At 31.9% G+C, this 22,562-nt stretch overlaps 1 protein-coding gene across 3 annotated transcripts in view; it reads right to left on the reverse strand.

Annotated features, from left to right (window-relative positions):
- The window catches only part of LOC108904981 (ankyrin repeat domain-containing protein 11), a 518,946-nt gene that overhangs the window by 1,454 nt on the left and 494,930 nt on the right, over positions 1-22,562 (reverse strand). For all 3 annotated transcript variants that reach the window (XM_018707737.2, XM_018707727.2, XM_018707745.1), the window contains 2 exons: positions 4,997-5,140; positions 53-536 (listed from right to left, as the gene is read on the reverse strand). In XM_018707737.2, coding sequence (XP_018563253.1) covers positions 53-536; positions 4,997-5,140 — 628 coding nt within the window. The remainder of the gene's footprint in view (positions 1-52; positions 537-4,996; positions 5,141-22,562) is intronic.

The raw sequence follows: 22,562 nt of genomic DNA on the forward strand, positions 1-22,562 counted from the left end.
TTTGCTTTTAACTTTTTTTAAAGACATTACATGAAATAAAAAAAATGCTTACCAGTAGCCGCGTGAAGGTACACAATACTCCTCTGCGACTGTTGACTACTATCGCCCTCTGTCGAGCTCTCCACAGAGCTCACTTCGTTTTTCCTCCTCCGCCCTCTTTCCCTCTCCTCCCTCTGCCTGGGGACTTCCCTTGGAGCCCTATTACTTGGAGATATGGGCGGTTTCAGACTCACACGGGACCCCTTAATGTCCCTGTCAGACTCCGATATATTCATCATGGACTTGTGGCTGTTTTTCCTCACGTTCAGTTCTGGCGTTCGTAACTCCTCGGAGATGTTGTGCAGGTCTCTGGTCGACTGACTCCTGGTGCGGTCTCTGTAAGAGATTCCAGGTCGGGTTTTGAGGGAGGATCTGTGGCGGACACTGTCGTTGGACTCGATGTCGGTGTCGCCGAAGAATCGGAGGTTTTTCGTGGGGATCGGTTTCGTAGGGGTGTCCTCTTCCGTGCCGCTAGTGAAGTTGCCTTCCCTCTCATCCTGAAAAAAAAAAACTATAAAATATACGTCCATTCAATAAAAAAATTCTGATATCAACTTCATAATTAAAGAAAGAGCTAGAGGTCCTTAACTGGAGACTTGAAAGCAATGAGCAAACTTATGTTTTGTTTTTTAAAATAGGAATAGATTTCTTCTGCAATGATTAACATGTTATTTCTAAATCGGGGTCAAAACTTTGGATAATTTTATTTTCAAAGGACTTACATTAATTAATGGTCTAAAGACAACAGATCATGGTGAAGATCATCAACTTATATATTCCAATAAAGTAAACAAGTATCACACGCTTGATAAGCATGTAGCCGCGAAACCATTGGTCGAAATGGGATTGAATGGCATCTCCACCAAAGAACAAGTACATAAGAGAATTTCACATCGTATAATAATAATTATCATTTCGTATTGTTGAGGTTGAGAATTTAAATTATCTAGCATCGATTTGGCTGATGAATTGGTTGATATATACTAATGTAAGTTGATATAGATTGTGATTTATTTTCGAGTTTTACACTTTCAATTTCCTAAATGTATCCCTGTCTACCCTTATGATCACGCCGCAACTGCGTGCAATTATTTACTACATTGGAATATATAAAGCGAATGTTTAGAAAGAAAAGGGATAGCAGTGTGCTCATTTTTTTGATAAAATACAATAGTTTGCTTCATTGCTCGCTATTACTGAGTTACTAGTACATATCGTTAAATTGGGCTCGGTTATCCTAGTGGCATCTGTCAGGAATAATTATAAAAATATGTTTTATAGTGTATGACAGTAGCTTTCTCGAGTCACCACTGAAGATGCCAACAATGACGGACGGTGTTTATAACCACGGATGCGACTAGTTATAGAGTCCATGACGGAACGTCCCAGAGTTTTGCCATTTTCTGAGTAAAAGTCTCATTCGTAACGACCTCAAAACCGACAACAAGAACCGAATTAATATTAAAGCGCTCCTGAGGGTTCTGATAGTTGGTCCGTCCATACAGAGCCTAGCCCAAGAGCCGCAAATGCAACAAAGATTCCATGGTACTTTAAATGTAAACATTAAACATGTGCCGTCAAAGCATTAAGAGCACCATCCTGTACCATGAATGTTCTACAGATTTGAAATATTTGAATTTGACCCATATGTTTGAAAATTATTACAAATTTTAATAAGCTACGTTTTTCTCAAGATTTATGCATTTTCGAAATAATTTAAATATACAATATATACTGTTTTTCGCTAAAAACAGCTGCCTCTTTTTATGTACGAGCATGTATTTTAAGCAAAATTTCGCTATAGTTCATTATTTAGAAAATTGAATTTCGCATGGAAATGGCTTATTTAAAAAATTTAAAAGGAAGATTTTATGTAAAAAATCATTAATAAACAATTTGAAAAAAAGCAAAAATTTCGATTTTTTTATTTTTTTACATTTTTGCCTCCAGTTTTTTTTTTGAGTGGAGATAGGTATAGGCATCTCTTTATAGAAAAAAAAGTAGATAAAATTTCCTTCAAAATAAGAGGTTGTAGAGTATTTTTGGATGAAAATTGACTGATGTATGGCCTCTCAAACTTACAATTAGCCAATCGATTTTCGTCGCGTTTAATTCTCATTTTTTTGCAAAAAATTATGGACATAAGACGTTCTAGGTTTTTCATCATATGACTTGTTCGAAGGGTTATAAAAAATGAAAAAGAAAATTGAAGATAGGGGTGAACATGCACTTTTGCATTTTTTTAAATATAGCACGAAAACGAAGTAAAATTTTGGTATAGTTCATAGGAAAAATTTTGTAGAGAATTGAATTTCCCATCGAAAGGCTTATTTAAAAAATTTAAAAGAAAAATTTTATGCAAAAAATCGTAAAAAAAGCTAAAAATAAGATTTTGAAATCGTAAAAAAGCAAAAAATAAGATTTTTTTGATTTTTTTTACTTTTTTGAAGTTGTAAAAATCTTTATTTATTATTAGCATATAAAACTTCTGAAATAATTTTTTATTAAATAATTTGTTATAAAATTAATAAGAATTAATTATTATGTTAAAAACGACGAAAATCTAAAAAATATTGAAGTTTAATCGGTTATAACTCACGTCAATATTAGTCCAAAAACTTTTGAAAACGCTTCATTTTGAAGAGAAAAATTAGAGTCAAAAAAGTAAAAAATATCAAAAAATATTATTTTTTGCTTTTTTTAAATTGTTTATTAATTTGCATAACATTTTTCTTTTAATTTTTTTTAAATAAGCCATTTCGATGGGAAATTCAATTCTCTAAATAATTTTTCCTATGAACTATAGAGAAATTTTGCTTCGTTTTCGAGCTACAAAAACTGAAAGGGGTGCATTTTCACCCCTATCTCGAATTTACACTATCTAATTTAATAGCACTCCGCGGTTTTTTCATCTAAAATGACCTTTTGAACGATTCATGCTATAAAATTGCTTGAACGTCATAGTTCCTTTTAACCCAGTTTTTTTTAATATAATCAATATACTAATATACAGGATGTCCGTGTTATTTGCAGCAGGATTTTCACAACTTGTACTAAAAGTCTTTTAAAAAAAATTCATGTAAACATATATGTATAGATGCGTCGTTTTCGATTTACAGAGTGTTCAAGTTTAAAATGAGAATTGATTTTTTATTCGTAAAACGAAAACCCAATTTTAGACTCTGTTGAAAATTGGCAACTTTGTTTGTAATAATAATACTCATTTTCTCACATAATTTAATTTGTCCTATTTTCCCCAGTGGCGTCACAACAAGATACCAGCTTGATAAAAATAGAAAAAATATGGTACGCCACTGCTTTTTGGTAAGTTTGATTGATTTTTCTCAGACTTAGCTATCAAAAATACAACTTTTTTGTTATTTACTTTTTTTTCCTATCTCGCTTTGTTTAGACAGAAATAAAACTTTTTGTATCACACAGTTTATTGTAAGATAATAAAAAAAATAAACAACACGGTATGGAAAAACAACTTATTGTATAAATAGACCTCAAAGGAGCTGTTCGAAATGCCCGCCATTTCGTTCTACACACAAATTACAACGACGTATCAAAGACCGCCTAACGTCTCTCAAATGATGTGGAGTTATTCTGAGAGCAGCGTTCCAGATTCGTGGTAGAAGTTCCTCTTGCGAGTTAACAGGCGTAGAGTAAACTGCATCCTTAATAAATCCCCAAACAAAAAAATCCAAAGGTGTTAGATCAGGCGATCGCGGAGGCCACCCAACTGGACCTCCACGATCCACCCATCTCTGTATTCAGCCAGTTTCGTACCACCAAAGAGTACTGGGAAGGGCATCCATCTAATTGAAAAAACGAGTCTATTCTTTGTTGAAAAGGAACATCGTCTAGCATGTTATCATGCTGGGTAGTTAAAAATTCAAGAAATAATTGACCGCTTAATAAGGATGTAAGGTTCCAACAAAAAATCCTTGGCAACTCAAAAACAAACATATTCACGGCACACTTTGTAACAAGTAAATAAATAAATTAAGCAAATCTCGAACCTATTCATGAAAATGTTTTATTTCTGACTAAACAAAGCGAGAAAAAGTTGTATTTTTGATAGCTAAATCTGAGAAAAATTTCAAACTTACCAAATAGCAGTGGCGTACCATATTTTTTTCTATTTTTATCAAGCTGGTATCTTGTTGTGACGCCACTGGAGAAAATAGGACAAATTAAATTATTTCAGAAAATGAGTATTATTATTACAAACAAAGTTTCAACAAAGTCTAAAAAGGGGTTTTCGTTTTACGAATAAAAAATCAATTCTCATTTTAAACTTTAAACACTGTAAATCGAAATCGACGCATCTATACATATATATTTACATGAACTTTTTTTTTAAAGGACTTTTTGTACAAGTTGTGAAAGTACTGCTACAAAAAACGCGGACACCCTATATTTTTTTAATTGAAATTATGTCCTATGTATTTTTTGTCTGCCTTTGTCACTCTGACACATTTGTAAAAAAAAAATATTCATAAAAATAACCACGAATTTATCTCTTTTAATAACAAAAGTAGTAAGAGAAACAACTAAATTATGAGGAATACATGTATGTATATTTTTAGAAACAGTTATATAATTGAAAAGTTAAAAAATATCTATTGCTGTTAATGTATATTGCAAGAAAAATACAACTACAAATATTAAATATTTAACAGTTGCTCATTGAAACTGAATTTACATTTTTATTGCTCGCAATTCTATAGTTGTGAGCAATAAAATGTTTCCGACCTGAAGCTTTATCAAGTATTTTACAATCAATGCCTGAACTAACATAAAATAGGTAAAACACTCTGTATATAATACCGTTACAAAATTAGCATATCTCAACGGTCACTTTCTACTAAGACAATCGGCCAGCAATTAATTCGTCTATGAATCAGGATCGAAGTGATTTACGTGATAATAAATCGCAATCAACACTTACCTTATTGGTCTTCTTTCTGGAGAGCCTATCCAAGGACTTGAACCAGCTTCCGTGGGTGGTTTCTGATTTTCCGTTCCGCTGGGTCTCGCGCGTGGGACTTGGGCTCGGCGTCGACAGTCGTCTTCTGTTGCTGTAATCGTTGCTCTGCAAAAAAGATGCGGCGTTATAGTCTATCGATTAGACACCTAAATGACGAGTTGAGGGTTTATCTTGATCCCTCGAGCACGAAGCTGGCTACTTTACACCATTTTTTTTAATAGGAATTTAAAAGTGAAAACCTGATTCTAACCTAGAAGCCCCCTTTTTGAGATCACTTAGTTTTCAAAAAAATGTATATCTCTAAAAATCTTCTGAGCAAATGAACAAATTGCAACAAAATGTGAAAGAAACTAAGTGCCAATTCTAACCAGAGGTATACAGGGTATCCCAGCGAAAATTTGACCCCCCCTATAATTGGAAAACCGAATAATATTTCAAAATTCGCCGAGACCCGTCGATTTTTTTTCTTGGGGGGAGCTTTTTTGACAGTCAAGCCAACTCGATATGTTCATCCCCCTAATGCTTAGCAACCCCAACTTAAAAATTTCAAATGCAACTACCCCACTTGTGGCACATCGTTTTAAAGCCCTTTTCATTGCGAATACAGTGACGTACCGTTTTTAGAAATCGGTTGAGATTTGACAGAATTATTGGTTACAAACGAAAAGATGACAAACCAACTTACGCGTAGTAATTTCTACACAAATGCCCACCACTAATAAGTTTTTCATCTACTACACATGACCGCATTACCTAATTGTTATTGATGTGTCTATCAGTTTACAAAAAAGTCAGAATGAAAAAAAAAAAGCAAAGAACAAAAATCGACGGGTCTCGGCGAATTTTGGAATATTATTCGGTTTTCCGATTATAGGGAGGGTCAAATTTTCGTTGGGATACCCTGTATATGTTGAATATATGTATATTCCTCAAAAATTATGGCTTTCATATTTAATAGTAAATTTTATTTAGAACGAAAATTGTTTCTTGTTGTTGCTTTCTCGTCTATAAAAAATTGTACAGGTGATTTTAAAATTGGATTATAAAAGCAATTGGATGTTGCTTTTCGAAGATAAGAGTCATTTTTTTGGGAGGATAAGTTTGATATGATCAAAAAGTGCCATAACAATAAATTTTTTGGATTCTTTTAGTCATATTTCTTTTATATTTAGAGATAAATCAGTCAAACCTTAAAATCACTGTAATTGTACTGATGCGATGTACCGAAATAAGCAAAAATACACAGGGGGTTTTGAGAAAAAATATATACAGGGTGTTTCATAATGATGTGCAAATATGTTAGGGAGGTGTTTAAAAAGTAATTTTAGGGGGGGGGGTCCTTCCAATACACTTTTTCGATTTGAGGCCCCCCTTTGCAAAAAGCATGTCAAAAATTACGATCGTTTTTGGCAACTGTTATACCTACTAATTATGTGTACCTAATCGGCAAGGAAAAATAATTTATTTTTTTGCTCGTAAACCATTAAGTATACGAAAAATGGGAACAGTAGAAAAAGTTTCTAAATGAAATGTAGTATTAAAAGCTATTTTTCTTGTTGGAATTGCCTAACGTAGAAAAAGTTGTGAGAGAAATAAAAAAAGGGGTGCTAATTTCTTTCATTCAAAGACAAAAACCAGAAAAAAAAGACTACCAACAAATACCATCCAACTAGTTGCTAACTTGTACCAAAATTCAAATTTCTAAGTTTAACAGTTTTCGAGAAAATAAAAGCTAATTTTTTCGGCCATTTTGAGATTTGAATATTTTCTCAGAGGGCTCAAAACAAAAAAAAAATATATTGGAAGTACCACCCCTAAAATTATTTTCTAAACACATCCTTGAAATATTTGCACATCATTATGAAACACCCTTTATATGAGTGGCTTGTATCTCCGAAATGCGACATCCAATTGGTTTTCTAAGTACAGTTTTGTAATCGTAAGAAAATTTTCTGCAACTTTGGCACATATTATTTCATTCTAAGTATGAAAGTAAAAAGGATTTTAGTTACCCAAATACACTTCTCAATTTCGAGAATAGCAAAGAACAAATATGTTTCATGGTATATTTTTTCTATCTTTGAAAACTGTATATTAAAAACTAATAATCCACTATTTATATAATAAAACATTCATAACACTCTCCTTCATTTTTATGTGTGATACAGTACATATTTAAAAAATGCACCAGTTAAATAAAGAAAATTCTATAAAAAAAGCCGGATGTCCTGAATTACTCAAATTTGACTACTATTAACTATGAAAATATTAAACAATGACATATACAGGATGTCCTATAGGAAGCCAATACAGCAGATACAGAAAAATGTAGACAAAATTTAAATATATTGTTACTAGTATGTGTGACAACAAACAAAAATAGATAGAAGCTCCTGATATTTCGAAATTTTTTTAGATTTTCATATTTTTTATTGCTGTTATTAATTATTTCTGTATCAAAATTATATTATGCTTTTTATTATATTTATTACAAAATCATATTTAAATTTTCTTTAAAACATTTCCTTTAAATCTAATGGCATAAGAGGAATCCAATAATATACAGTCTTCCACCAGGACGGGAACAAACTTTAGGAAAACTATCTTCTGGTAAAAATAAGCAAAAAAGTTTTTATAAATCTTGGTCCACTCATCGATTGCGAGATTATAGACGATCAAATTAAAAAAAAAACTTTTTTTTAACATTTTAAGCACGTGCAATAATATGATTTTATAGCATAATACCTATATTTAGATATAAGAAAATCGGCCCTAACTTCTACAGTGTATAGATAGTTCAAGTAAGCAAGTAAGGTTTTATAAAACAGTTAAAATTCTTTAAAAGTTAATCACAACCTTAATAGTCTAGAAGACCTGAAACTTCCTTGCCAACTAGGTTATTAATTAATAATTTGTATTTAAATTTTTGAATAAATTCATTTCTTTTTATACCAGTCCTTTAGAAATTATACAAATTTTATGTTATTTAATTAAATATTTATACAACTATAAACACACTGTTTTATTGTACCAGATTTAAGTTTTTTTATAGGTTACTGTTATGACAATTCACTTTTTAAATATTATTCACAACTATTTATGTACTGGTAACATGATTTACGAATTCGTTATTAAAATAATAGAAAAATATGTTAAAAATGGGGTTCAATATTTGTTTTTCTAAATTAATTCTGTTTTTGATGGTGTAATTTTTGAACAGTGTTTTTAATGATGTAGTAGCAGTAAGAATAAATTCTGCCTTCAAGATGATTTGTCTTCTGGCTGTTGGTCTATCCTTCTGAACATAAATATAAATAAAGCCCCACAAAAAGAACACCACCTTAAAAGTTTAATTTGCATAATAAATGTACCCCGGCAGTTAGAACAAACCAAGAGGCGATCCTATAAATCTTCCCTGGATATGGACGGTAGGGGCCTTCTTAATTGGCGAAAACTAATTGAATTGACCACGAGAGGGTTATTTATAGGTGGTCGTTCTCAAAAATTAATGGCCAAGCAAGCGCGTTGGTAAAGATTTACGTTATTTTTAATCAGAAGCACTAATAGAAAAATTAATAGTATATTCCATTTAGGGTAAGCTGAAGTGTTGGGAGAGTATGCGAAATGGGCCACAACCAATAACTTTTGAGATAGGTTCGGCAACAAATTAGATTTCTAATGAGACGAAGTTGCATTAGCATTTAGAATAAGAAAAACGAGTGATCAAAACTTTTAATTGAAAATAAAATATTATACGATTTATAACAATATTTGTTATTGTTAAGAAATGGTGAATTTAGGCAAATATAACATTTTTAAAGGTTTAAAATCCATGACTCATACCAACTTAATAAGCTAGATGTAGATTCAGTGTTTACTGCAGATATAGAATATATAGAAGAAAAATTTGTCAATCAGATTTGCAATATATATTTACTTATTTACAGTGCGCCATGAATTTGAAAATAGTGCTTGTAGAATATTTAAACCATGTTACACATTTAGTGTTAAATTGTGACGAAAATTAAGATTCGTCTTGTAGCTTGAAAATGATTAAAGATACAACGCTGTATCTATTTCCTCTACGGAGGTTTTGTAATTCTGAAGGTAACCAAAGAATCACTAAACACTGATAGAGTGACAAAAATAGCCAAGATGTAGAAGTCCGCAATGTTGCTCTTCATTTCTATCTTCACAACTGCAGAATGCTCGGACTATTCGACGCAGAAAAGTCTAACCTACACCGACAGGAAAATCACACCTACCGGACTACCCCTACGCCCAGCGGTCGACACCGAACATTTTTTAGAATTTGAATATTTACAATGTTTAAATGTTAAAATACAAGCTGTTGCATAATGTCTATGAATTTTAATTTAATTTCGAAATTTTTGCAGTATTTTAAAAACATCTTGTTGAAATAATTTTCGGAAGCACTCTTTGTATACCTATATAGAAAAGTATCTTTATTTAAAAGGACGTATAGGGTTGGACAAGACCAAAACTGGTAATCCTAATTGCAAATAAATATTATTTCAAGCTCAAATTTTCTCTTCTATATATGCGGATACGTTTTCTTAAAGGTATCTATCCGACTTTACGAAAATTGAGTCCGGTTGCTCAAATTATTATATGTGTCCTTGTTATTCTTACGACTTTAGTGAGAAATAATGCTAGGTCGAGATCACTACGAGGCAATTTTCGTAAACGCCTATTGTACTTATTTGCAGTTGTGGTGAAGGCGCCGGTAAATGCAAAATTATCAAAAATTCTACAATTCTTTCGCAAATTCTTTATAGTTCAACATGATATGCAGATTGTATTAGGTACGATAGATACGCCTAATTATTATTTCGATATATCGTGCCGGATGCATCTTAAATAAATGTATTAAAAAATTGTTATCACCAATAATTGTATAATAATAGGTGAGATTATATCGCTTTCAATGAAAGCATTGTCCTGTCGTCTCTTGTTAATATTTTCATTGATTTAAATATCTGCGGTCCTTGGATTGTCAAATTGTTTGATATTAAATTGCGTGTTTTGCAAGGCCAAAATTAATAGCCCTCTTATCGTAAGAATAACTTAATTTATTTTTCCACTTGAATACATGCATTGTACATTTTCTTGGCGGTTTTTTTGCCTTATAATGCGGAAATTGTAATTGAATAAATTAGTTTCTATAACAAACTAGACCAGTTAATTGTTAATTTTATGATGTTGTTTCATTTAATTAATTATATTTAGGAAAGCCAACAAGGATGCAATAAATCTAACTATAAAATGAGTATTACAACTCAATATGGTAATAGCCTTTAATTACTTTGTATATAATATTGATTAACCAATATATTTTAGGATTATTTGTAGATGAAAAAATGTTTACGGAGGCAGTTTGCATATTATAATTAACTAAAACCCCTTCTAATTCTAATAAAAAAAAGATTGACTATGCACCTTTAAGAAAAAATTTTAATATTTCAAAAAATCTTTTTATCGAGTAACTTCTAATTTAGTTTTCTCGAAAATGTATAGTTCACTGATTTATCTAATTCTAAAAAAATATAGGTAGAGGTTCTTCATAATGCAGAACATCATATCTAGACAGATTGACCAAATTCATCTTGTCTGCGCCTTTTGTAAATGCTTTAAATTAAAAAATGTTCAAACGTCTTTATATTGCATATACGAATGGTAGGTACAACATAAAATATACCTAACCCTTCACTGGAGTAAGAGTTTATTTAATAATTTATTTAAATTTTGTTCACGGTTTCCAAAATATTCAGTAAATAAAAAATATATGTTTTTAGTATTTACGAGTATATACGTATATCCTTAATATGGAGAATTTGGACCCAAATGTTTTTTTAAAGAAGTCAGTTATATACATATAATTCCAAGATAAACTTCAATAATTAATTTGTAGCACTTTGACAACAGATGCTGAGTCTCTGAAAGATCTTCTTATTAGGAAAATGAATATTCTCTCTAGAGAATTTACCACATGGTGCGGTAGAAATTCGCTGATTGTAAATGCTGCTAAAACCACTTGTATGTATTTTGGCAATTGGTCTGTAATTCCTGATTGTAGTAAGATCCTAGTTAATAATGTTGACATTTATTTTTCAAAAGTTACAAAATTCTTAGGTTTGTTTGTGGACAGCAATATAAGTTGGAATACAAACATAAATCATGTTTGCAAAAAATTAAATAGCAGCTATTATGCTATATTAAAACTGAAGAATATCTTTACTACAGGTCAATTAATTAATGTCTACTATGCCATTGTTTACCCTCACATTTCTTATAATATTATTTTGTGGGGTAGTCCAAAGTTTTCATTTCTCAAAAAATAATTATACGGCTAACTTTTAATTTAAAATACAGAGAAACCTGTAGAGAACATTTTAAAAAAACATGGTATTCTTACATTCTATTCTATTTATATATATTTATTATATAACTTTCAGAATTATTGCAGAAATTGCAACTAGTTTTTTTGAAAAGAGCCCAGTTTATATAGGGATTAAATTTTTGAATCGACTGCACGAGTGTGTGAGACTGGAGAATGATCCAAATGGTTTTAAACGAAAAGTTAGACAATTTTTTTCAAATGAATGTTTTTATAATGTTGCAGAATTTTTAGATAGGAAATTTTAAATCTTATTGTGCATGTATCTGTATGAGTCTAATCAATTGTTAATGTCATTGACGTGTATATATCATATCATATATACTTTTATATACTTATCTGTTTGTTATATTGACTTGTCCTATATCTTTTTCTTGTAAAATCTGAAGGGATGAATAAATATATAAATACAAATATAAAAAATAAATATTGCAGGCAAAACAACTACAGAATTGCAAAATTTAAAGAAAATTACTGATTTTACCACGATTCTACCCCTATCACATTGGATTTATCCACTCTCCGAGTTCGATTCCAACGAAACATGAAAGGTAACAAGGTAATTATTCCATTTATTTTTCTTAATTTATAACAAATTTATATTTTTATAACGTATGGAAGCGACCTATTGCAATATCTCCTTATTCCGCCAAAGTGACTAATTACTTTTGCCAATTATTAATTAATCACATTTTGCTCTGCTTCCTTAAAAAAAAAGTTGAGACGGTCGAAGGCGAAGCTTAAGAAAGCAACGCCGGCTTCAAGGCCCTTGAAGGTCGCCCGGTCGATGCGGCAGGCGGTGCTTCCCAGACTCATCTGATACGGGCGAATACCGTGCATACCCGCTTCATAAATATCACCCCGATATTAGCCTGTGGTGCCGACATTTATCGCCCCATTTTTGACAATAAAGTAACGACGCCACATTAGTACTAATCCGGGGATTATTAGTGTTAGGAAAAAAAATTCTTCAAATATAACAAGACGTAATATAACTGAGTATTTTATTTCAATACAAAGAATTATACTGATGATTATTATTCATTATACACAGAAGAGTATCTTCTAAATTAAATTAACAAAAACAAACATCCAGTTATAATATTTGATATACAAGAGGTCTGCGGAAGGTTGGCAAATCTCGAAGCTGGAATATTGTGGCCATAATAAATCTTTTGAGCCAAATATGCCTTATGCAAATGTTGCTGGTTTCAAAGACTAAAATTTGTATATGCAAATATCTCGATAACCAAGGGAGATATCGAAAACGAACATGAGTAACTTTTTCATGAAACAAAGGACGTTCTCTCATATTTTTGATACACAATGTCCGTAATTCTAAAGGCAAAAAAAATCTCCTATTTATCACAAGAATAGTGTATAACTAACCCCCTATACAAACAACGCCAAAATTAGTTAAAAAATTTTATTTGTCATGTCAAAAAACATAATAGTGTCAATTTTTCAAAATTATTGAGAAATTTCAAAATAAAATTCAAACGTTGAACACGCTGTATCTTTGAAACCAGCAACATTTGCATAAGGCATATTTGACTCAATCGACTTATTTTGGGCACCAGTATCTCCAGCTTGGAGATTTCCCAACCTTTCGCAGACGCCCTGTATAATGTGGAAGATGATAGTAGAGTGAAATTCTTGGGCCATGATTAGAGGTGAAGGAAGTATTTTTAGATATTCTGAACACTATTATAAAGTAAAATTGCAGTTATTTTAGTAGTATTTAATAAAATACTTAATTGGTTATTGTTAAAAATTACAACATTTCTCACAAACTATAAAAAATAAATACTCATATAATAAAATTCAAAGGAAATTAAATTTTATTTCTGTGTATTAAATTTAAATATAGAATTCTATTAAAAAAAATTAAATATCCTACATTAATTACAATTACCTCAATCCTGCAATTACCTACACCTTTAAACTTCCAATGTTCGCAATTATTATTGTCTATGTACACATTTCTGTTTAAAAATGAATTAAATACGCAATATAGAGATAAGTTTTTTCATGCAATACCATTTAAAATTAACGTATCAGAATAGAAATCAGTCTGAGTAAGAAAAATATCACTACCTTCCTTGTAGCGAAATTGTTTTCTAATTTTCTTTAGTAGAGGTAACTATAATTTACTCCAGTAATAAATAATAAGACATTCAATAATAAAATATGTGGTTTTAAGATTTTAACAAAAAATTGAATTTTACTTCCAGTCAGATAAATAGACATTTTTAGGCCATATTAGAAATATTTTAAATGTTTTTTTATACAGGGTGTTTGTAAATAAGTGCGAAATAGTTTAGAGGATGGTTGCCGAAGTTATTTTGTGAAAAAAAGTTCATATAAACGTAGGTCGAAATATGCTTCGTTTCCTAGATTCAGTGTTTAAATTTAAATTTTTTATTTATTTTTATTTTAATTTATGTTTCAAATAGTTTTAAAGATATTGACTCAAAATTCCAACAACGCTTTGGAAGGATAAATGTGCATTTTTGGGGTGCACTAGTGGCGTTCGTGCGAGAATGCCACAAATTTTTTAACAAAAAAAAGGTCTGACTTTTCCCGTTTTCACATTTTTTTAGAAATTCGCCATTAATTGTGAATGAAACTGGTCTCTTGAATTTTTTTCGTAGGATGCATCGCTAAAATATTAAAATTTAAACACTGTATCTCCTAAAGGAAGTATATTTCGACTTACGTTTACATGAACTGTTTACACAAAATAAATTTGACAACCACTCCCCTAAAATATTTCGCACTTATTTACAAATACCCTGTATATTGTGAATATGTTTATATCAACCAATCAAAATTTCGGCCCTATGAAATAAATGATTTTTTTTGCATATTCTCGAGATATTATGTTTGATATAATGCCAGCATTTAATAAAATAATGTATTAATGGTTACACAGTTTGATATAAAAGTATTAATAAACTGTATAAGTTAATTGAAAAAAGGAATAAAGTAGCGGGAATATGGATGTTATTTGCCTAAAATCATATGATGTGACACTGCTCATACGCATGCGTACATTTTCATATACAGGGTGGTCCACTTTTTTTATCAAACTTAAGGAACCAATACATTATCAAAAAATAATGTTAGTTTGCTAAATAAACTATACCCGACAGCTGTTTACTTTTTGAGATACAGCGCGTTAAAGTTTCCCGAAAAAAAAAAATATTTTTCGAATTTGTCTGCAGGTGATGAGGTTTCACCCGTAAGATTTTTATAAATGATTTTGCACTGTACATGTGATCTTAGGAAAATTTTTCATTTTTTTTACTTTACCAGTGACGGAGAAAATAGGGGTCTCCATTGATTTAGTAAAAAAAATATTAGTACGCCACTGGCTTTAAATTTAAAAAACAATATTTTTTGGATTCTCCGTTTAATTTGGGACAAAAAAATATCCTTGTAAGTTTTTCGTAACTATTATCATTTTCAAGTAAAATTTATTTATTAAGTATTACTATTACAATAGACCTACAAATTGCACGACAATAAAATAATTACTGTATCAATTCAATAATCAATATTTAATAAAACTATTGAAAATAATTACAGCTGCATAACATCTAACGAAGTTGTTCGAAATGCCCGCCTGCTGCATTAATACACATTTGACATCTTCGTATTAAAGAATTTATCCCCGCGATGATTTCATGTGGCCTCTGCTTGAGATTATCACAGGCGTCTATTATTCTTCTCTGCAACTGATTTCTGTCTTCAATTGGTACAGAGTAAACATCATCTTTCAACGTACCCCATACATAGTAGTCGAGGGGGTTAAGATCTGGTGATCTAGGAGGCCAAGGCACCGGCCCCTCCACATTAAACAACGGTTCATATGGCAAACGTCCTATCCAGCGGTTCTGATAATTTGCATTCATCCAGTTGCGAACTATTTGGCCAGAGTGAGCTGGAGCTCCATCCATTTGGAACCAACTGCGATATCTTTGGTTTAAGGGAATATCTTCCAGTAATTGAAATAACTTATTTTCCAGAAAATTAGCAAATGATACTGAATTTAGCCTTGGAGGTAATACATAAGGTCCACAAATATTTCCACCCATCACACCTAACCAGATATTAGAACTAAATTCTTGCTGGTATGATCGGCGTCTCACTTCATGAGCCCAAATATGACTGTTGTGATAATTAAATGTGCCTCTTCTTGTAAAACAAGCTTCATCGGTCCATAAAATATTTCGAATAAATTCATTGTTATACTGCCAACGGTTTAAAATCCAGCGACAAAAGCTTAACCTTTTTTCAGCATCTCCTGGATGTAGATCTTGTACGGGATTGAAGTGATATGCACGTTTACGGAAATTGCGATAGCAACGCCAAACAATCTTGAAGAATATCGAAGGCGTCTTACGATTTGAGAAACTCTCGACTTATCAGATTTTTATGTACACTTGTATTAGAATTAGGCAAATTATGTTTAGGCAAGTAAAACATAATAAATAATAAATTCGCATGGTAATATGTCGACGTTATTGTATAGAAATAAGTAAATAAATTTTACTTGAAAATGATAATAGTTACGAAAAACTTACAAGGATAATTTTTTGTCCCAAATTAAGCGGAGAATCCAAAAAATATTGGTTTTTAAATTTAAAGCCAGTGGCGTACTAATATTTTTTTACTAAAACAATGGGGACCCCTATTTTCTCCGCCACTGGTAAAGTAAAAAAATTTAAAAATTCTCCAAAGATCACACGTACAGTGCCAAATCATTTATAAAAATCTTACGGGTGAAACCTCATCACCTACAGAAAAATTCGAAAAATATATTTTTTTTCGGGAAACCTCATCACCTACAGAAAAATTCGAAAAATATATTTTTTTTCGGGAAACTTTAACGTGCTGTATCTCAAAAAGTAAACATTTGTCGGGTATAGTTTATTTAGCAAACTAACATTATTTTTTGATAATGTATTGATTTCTGAAGTTTGATCGAAAAAAAGTGGACCACCCTGTATAGCACAGTATGTGATCTGATTAATGTTTATTTTTGAGGACCATTTACATTTTTCTCTCAATATAATTAAATTGGTATTCACCATTGAACTAAAGAAGTGGAAGTTTCAAGGACACACAGTCGATGTGCGGTTCCATGACCTACTTCAATACTGGCTGACTCTAAAATGGATCAGTAATTGCACAGATTAACATTGGAGATTAGAATCCACAAAACAGAATTAACGGACTCGAACTCAGAATTATTATTTATAAAAGGCAGATGCCAAATTGGCAATTTAACAAGACATACAGGTGCGCATGTAAAATTTTGTAATTTCAACATCCATCGCACGAAATGGCCAAGAAGATAGCCTTGTCACATTCTGCGGCATTGTCGGAGGCCTGTATGCACGAGACATTTTCTTCTGAATGGTAATTCTAAATCTACAATAAAGAATTTGATGAACCTACTGCCACGGCTACCTAACGCTAGCCGCTTTGTGGAATTTCCGAGAATGCAAAAAGCCCACAACATATGCCCCTCGTTATGCAGGGTCTCGGGACAAGTGATATACACCGAGTCAGCGAAATAAAGAAGGCAGGCAAGACAAAAGCTGCCGTGAGCGAACGAGCTTAGAGGAGACTGCTGCTCGTAATGAGCGCATACTACATAGTACGGAGAACTAGCTTGAATAATTTTACACTGGGTCTGCTAAAGAGCTCGAAGTCTTTTCTAAGAGGATGGGGATACCTACACAACAAATATAGTGTCCCCCTAAAGTCGTGCACAAATTCATTATTAGGTAAACAAAAGAAATTATTAAAAATTCCCGAAACAGGTCGATTTTTGAATTTAATTTACCATTTTTTAAAATAATAATTTAATATACAGGGTTGACCTATGTTCGAGTAATGACGTCATCACAATTTTTTTTAAATGGAACACCCCACTTTTTTTCCAATTTTCGGATTGCCCTAACTGAGCTGATTCCAAAAATATACCACAAGTTGCTTCTAATTGTTACAGGGAGGACAACAATACCCAAATTATTTACAAATACTAAATTTATTTACAAATAAATAAACGTACTAAAAATTGAATCAAATCACCACATATCATTTTAAAATGTCATTATTTTTTGCTATAATTTCTTTGATGCTTTTTTAATTTTATCTGCCTGATAGAACGTGCTCGTGTATTTCTTGCAGGCAATCATTTTTAAATAGTTTGTTAAGATTGTACAAGTAAATCCATTTTGAATGATTCTTCCTTAAAATATTGAGTATTTTTGAATTAATTAAAAAACATGATTCTAAGTGAAACCGAACGGATTGAAATTCTTATGATGATCGGATATGGTGATAGAATTCGAACTCATGAGGAAGTTTGTGTTTTGTTTAATGAAATTCATCCCAATCGTCCACCAATAAATCGATCCACGGTTAGCCGAACTGAAGCAAAGTTTCGAAATCATGGTCATGTTAAAGATATGCCCAGATCTGGCCGACCGACTGTAGATGAAGAAGTGCAGTTACAAGCCCTTTTGACCATTCATGAAAACCCGCAATCCAGTCTGAGAGTCGTAGCAGATAATTTAGGAATGAGTGAAAGTACATTGAGTAGACTTCTTCACAGAAACAAGTATCATCCCTACAAAGTCCACTTAGTACAAGAATTATGTGACGATGATTTCGACAGACGCACAGAATTTTGCGAAATGATGATGGAAGAATGTCAGGCAGATCCGGATTTTGTGAAACGCATAATTTTCTCCGACGAGGCGTCTTTTTATTTGAATGGCACCGTCAATAAACAGAATTGTCGGTACCTACTGGTCAGATCGCAATGCACATTGGATGATGGAAGCACACACTCAGCATCCCCAAAAGGTCAATGTTTGGGCCGGAATTGTTGGTAATCGAATTTTGGGGCCGTATTTCTTTGAAGGAAATTTAGATGGTGCAAGATATTTGGAATTTCTTCAGTTCCATTTAGTTCCTTCCTTGAGTGTTCTATTTCCAAATGAAGAAGATCCAGATTTGCCCAATGAAACCATTTGGTTTCAGCAAGATGGTGCACCACCGCACTATGCCAGCGCTGTTCGCCGCTATTTAGATAACGTGTTTCCTCATCGGTGGATTGGCAGAAGAGGACCTAAGGAATGGCCCACCAGATCACCAGATTTAATACCGTTCGACTTTTTTCTTTGGGGTTATGTAAAAAGCAAAATATACGTCAATAAACCAAACAGTATTAACGATCTGAAGGAACGAATTCGGCAAGAAGTTCGAGCGATCCCGCCTAAAATCATTGGGAATGTACAGCAAGAATTTACTTCCCGTCTGGCCCATTGTTTGGCAGTAAATGATCAACAATTTGAACATTTAATTTAGGCGTTTCTGGTGATTTGATTCAATTTTTAGTACGTTTATTTATTTGTAAATAAATTTAGTATTTGTAAATAATTTGGGTATTGTTGTCCTCCCTGTAAAAATTAGAAGCAACTTGTGGTATATTTTTGGAATCAGCTCAGTTAGGGCAATTCGAAAATTGGAAAAAAAGTGGGATGTTCAATTTAAAAAAAATTGTGATGACGTCATTACTCGAAGATAGGTCCCCCTGTATATTAAATTATTATTTGAAAAAATAGTAAATTAAATTCAAAAATCGACATGTTTCCTGAATTTTTAATAATTTCTTTTGTTTACCTAATAATGAATTTGTGCACGACTTTAAGGGGACACTGTATAGGTAGGCCTTGTAAATTTATTTTGTGCTCTTGTATTGCTCTTAAAGCAGTCCGATATTATTGATATAAGTATTAATATTTTCATGAAGCCAGTTTTATCGAAAGCTTTCTTATAGGGTTTTCATAGGTTAGTTGAGTTTGAAATAAAAAATCAAGATCCTGAAATATTGCATTGATGAAACCCAAAAAGGATTGTTGAAAGAAAATATAGTGTCTCTCCGGATGGCGTACCGCACTCTTGTAAACTTTTTTATTGTTGACTTTTCGAGAAATAGTTATTCTTGATAAAAAGCTTTGATATTGGAAAGCCATGGGTAGTAGTTTGAGAGCTCAAGAAATATTTAATATTAAATAATATTAAATATATTAAATAAATAAATAAGAAGACGCGGTTTTTAACTATCTTACTTAAAGCAGACAGAAATTGTAAAAAATGGATTAACCTTTAACTTTAAATTTAATATAATATAAAAATAGCTTGGTAGAATAATTTAGGGTTAGTTGCCACGTCGTTGGTTTAGGTTTCTTGACGTTTCGAGAGACATATCGCTCTATTCCTCAGAAGTAACTCTGAAAGTTTTCGAATTTTTGAAACAATCGAAACGTCAACAAACCTAAACCAACGACCTGGCAACAGGCCCGGAAATTGTTCTAGCATCAACAACTGCCGCGGTAGTCTGCAAACTAAATGAAAGTAGTTTTTCTTATTAAAAATAGAAATAACAAATTAGAACTAGAATTAACAACAACGAAGCAAGTCCTATTCAACTTGTAAACCGCACACTGTATATTTTTTCTGAGAAATCTAGAAATGTATTGAAATACATTCAATTTTTTGTAGCACTACTTCATACTTGATTACATTATTTTCAAATAATTTCAAACACGATAAACTAGGCAGAGAAAATATCTTTTATATTTTTAGCTTCTTGGTGTGTTTAATTTTCCAGTTACCATTGGCTCAAAAAAATCACTATTTACATTACATTATGATGAAATTTTTTGGAGGAAAAGATATTAGTTCCAAATGTCGGCATGTAAATATGTAATATGGACAAACTTTTCTAATAGATGGTTATACTTTTAATACGTGAGTAAAAGAATTACTGAAATTACTTTTTAGAGACGACTAATTTCCATTTTTGTCTTACTAGATAGATGCAACAAAACTCTCGAATATAAATTTCTCCTGGTTTAACTAAAATATAGGGTATTTACAACCTTGCAGAGAATTTTTTAATGATAGGTGGAATGTTCGATGTTAATAGCAAGCATTTTCAATAATCAAATCGTAAAACTGCAAAATAGTGCTTGAAACTAATAATCATAAAAATTATCCAAACTTATTGAGAACCTCTGGTATCGTCCCTAACTTACGAACTACATAAAAAGAGGTAAATAGTTGTGGCTGTAAATGACACGTTGTACCGTTTTTTGTGTTGTTTTTGTAGCAAACTGCCAGTTTAATAATTTTAGGTGAAGTGCAGTCACTTATTTTTTTAATTCTTACTTTTAACTCTGTTTTCTTTTTTTGTGAAAGAACATTGTAGGTAACAGTTCTACCAAATCACGCCATATGTGGTACATTTATCACTAAGTGCGAATAGTTACGCTGAAATAGCCCAGTAGCAATGAATTAATGGACATGGTAAATTATGGAAATGCTATCGATAAAATCAGCGTTTTCAAAAATGTTTTCATCTTGTCAATGTGGTAAGTCAGTAAGTACATATAATAAAGTATTCTATTTGCGAATAAGATTTCTGCCAATCGAATTTTAGCACTTCTATTTATTTAGAGCTCCAATATTTGCACCACATTTGTAAACATCCTGTACTTAAAGGAGGATTTTAATATAAACTAATACGATATATCAGGATAGGTGAAATTACTTTTGGTTCTTTTTTTTTCATTAATAAAGTGCCTTTTCTGTATCAGAAAATCTAAATTTTTCAGAATAAAAAACTTACTTCGGTGTTCTACAAAAAAATGGACTTTACGTTTAACTTCAAATTTTCCTTGCGTCAAATTTCAGTATCGTATAGGAATAATAAAATTTAATATTTCCTATAGATGGCGCATTTTTTCATTTTGTTGTATTTCAACACAGAAAGGAGATTTTCACAAATTTGAAATCGAAGCACATTTTGATTCAAAATCCTTTATTGGGAAAATATGCAATTCATTGTTACATTTTGGAATTAAAATGGCCGTCTACAGCTAAAGTATTAATTTAGGTACCTCTACGTATAAATTCTAGAGAATCGTCATATTTTGAAGCCAAAATGGCGGAATTGTGGTATTCTCTCAATACGGCTTCTACCTGTATGACATAAAACATCCCTTTTCGAGCTATTGGATCTCGAAAATTTAAGAATGTTTCGGTTTTTTGGACGTTTCATGAACGAGTTCATTCTTTTTCATAATTTTATCACATACGTCACTAGAATGAACATCTTGGCTGAAGTTAAAAATTGGAAAGGCATGTTATATTTGTATACCAGTGCTTTTTGCAGTTGTGTATGTATTTTTTAACCTACTGCCAAATAATAGAGGTCCCTTGGTATCTTCTCATTCGAAACTTAAGAAAAACGTGGTTTTGATAAAAATATTTTTATTTTTTTAAATGCATCACAAACGTCTCAGATTGGAGCAATACGGATTGTCGGTGTGCAAGACACACTTGATTGATACGTACAGGACAGTTTTGACATAAAATCTAGCAGACTATGAAGAGCGATTTCAATGAGCGTTCAAGTAATTAACCACAACACGGTTTTACCCAGACACCGGCGGTACGCCACAAGATTGCCACTACAGACGCTACGACAAAAAACGTTATTCTCAAGAATTCGTCCACTCATCTAAATATACCAAACAAAGAAGCTGTTTTGTCAATAGAGGATGGTTAGTTAACTTCACGGTCAAGTTGGTGCAGTAATCTGAATCGGTAATGGTCTTTTTCACAAGCTATCTAGTTGCCTGGGATGTCTTTCGGTAGTCCTTTATTTGTTTCATATCGGCGCCTTGATGTCGTGGCTAAGGATGCCTTGTCCATTCATAAAATAGGCTTTTGTTCGTTTGTTTCAGGCGACTACTGGATCGCCGTAATGAAGACGCGCGCGGGGGTTACGACATGGGTGGCCCCAAGGGGCGCGTGTACTTATAAAATTTTATTATTGCAAACTATGTAACACTTAAGCCCTATCGTTACGTCTTAATTACCACTTGAGTATTTCTAATTATGTATTACACTGTAAATAACTGTTGAGTGATCATATTAAATGTACTGAGTGAATGCCACTGACTTGAGTATATTTTCACTTAGTATTGAACATTTTGACAATTCTTCACGTTTATACAA

Source organism: Anoplophora glabripennis, unplaced genomic scaffold (assembly GCF_000390285.2).
Source record: "Anoplophora glabripennis isolate ALB-LARVAE unplaced genomic scaffold, Agla_2.0 scaffold8, whole genome shotgun sequence".
Taxonomy (NCBI): Eukaryota; Metazoa; Arthropoda; class Insecta; order Coleoptera; family Cerambycidae; genus Anoplophora; species Anoplophora glabripennis.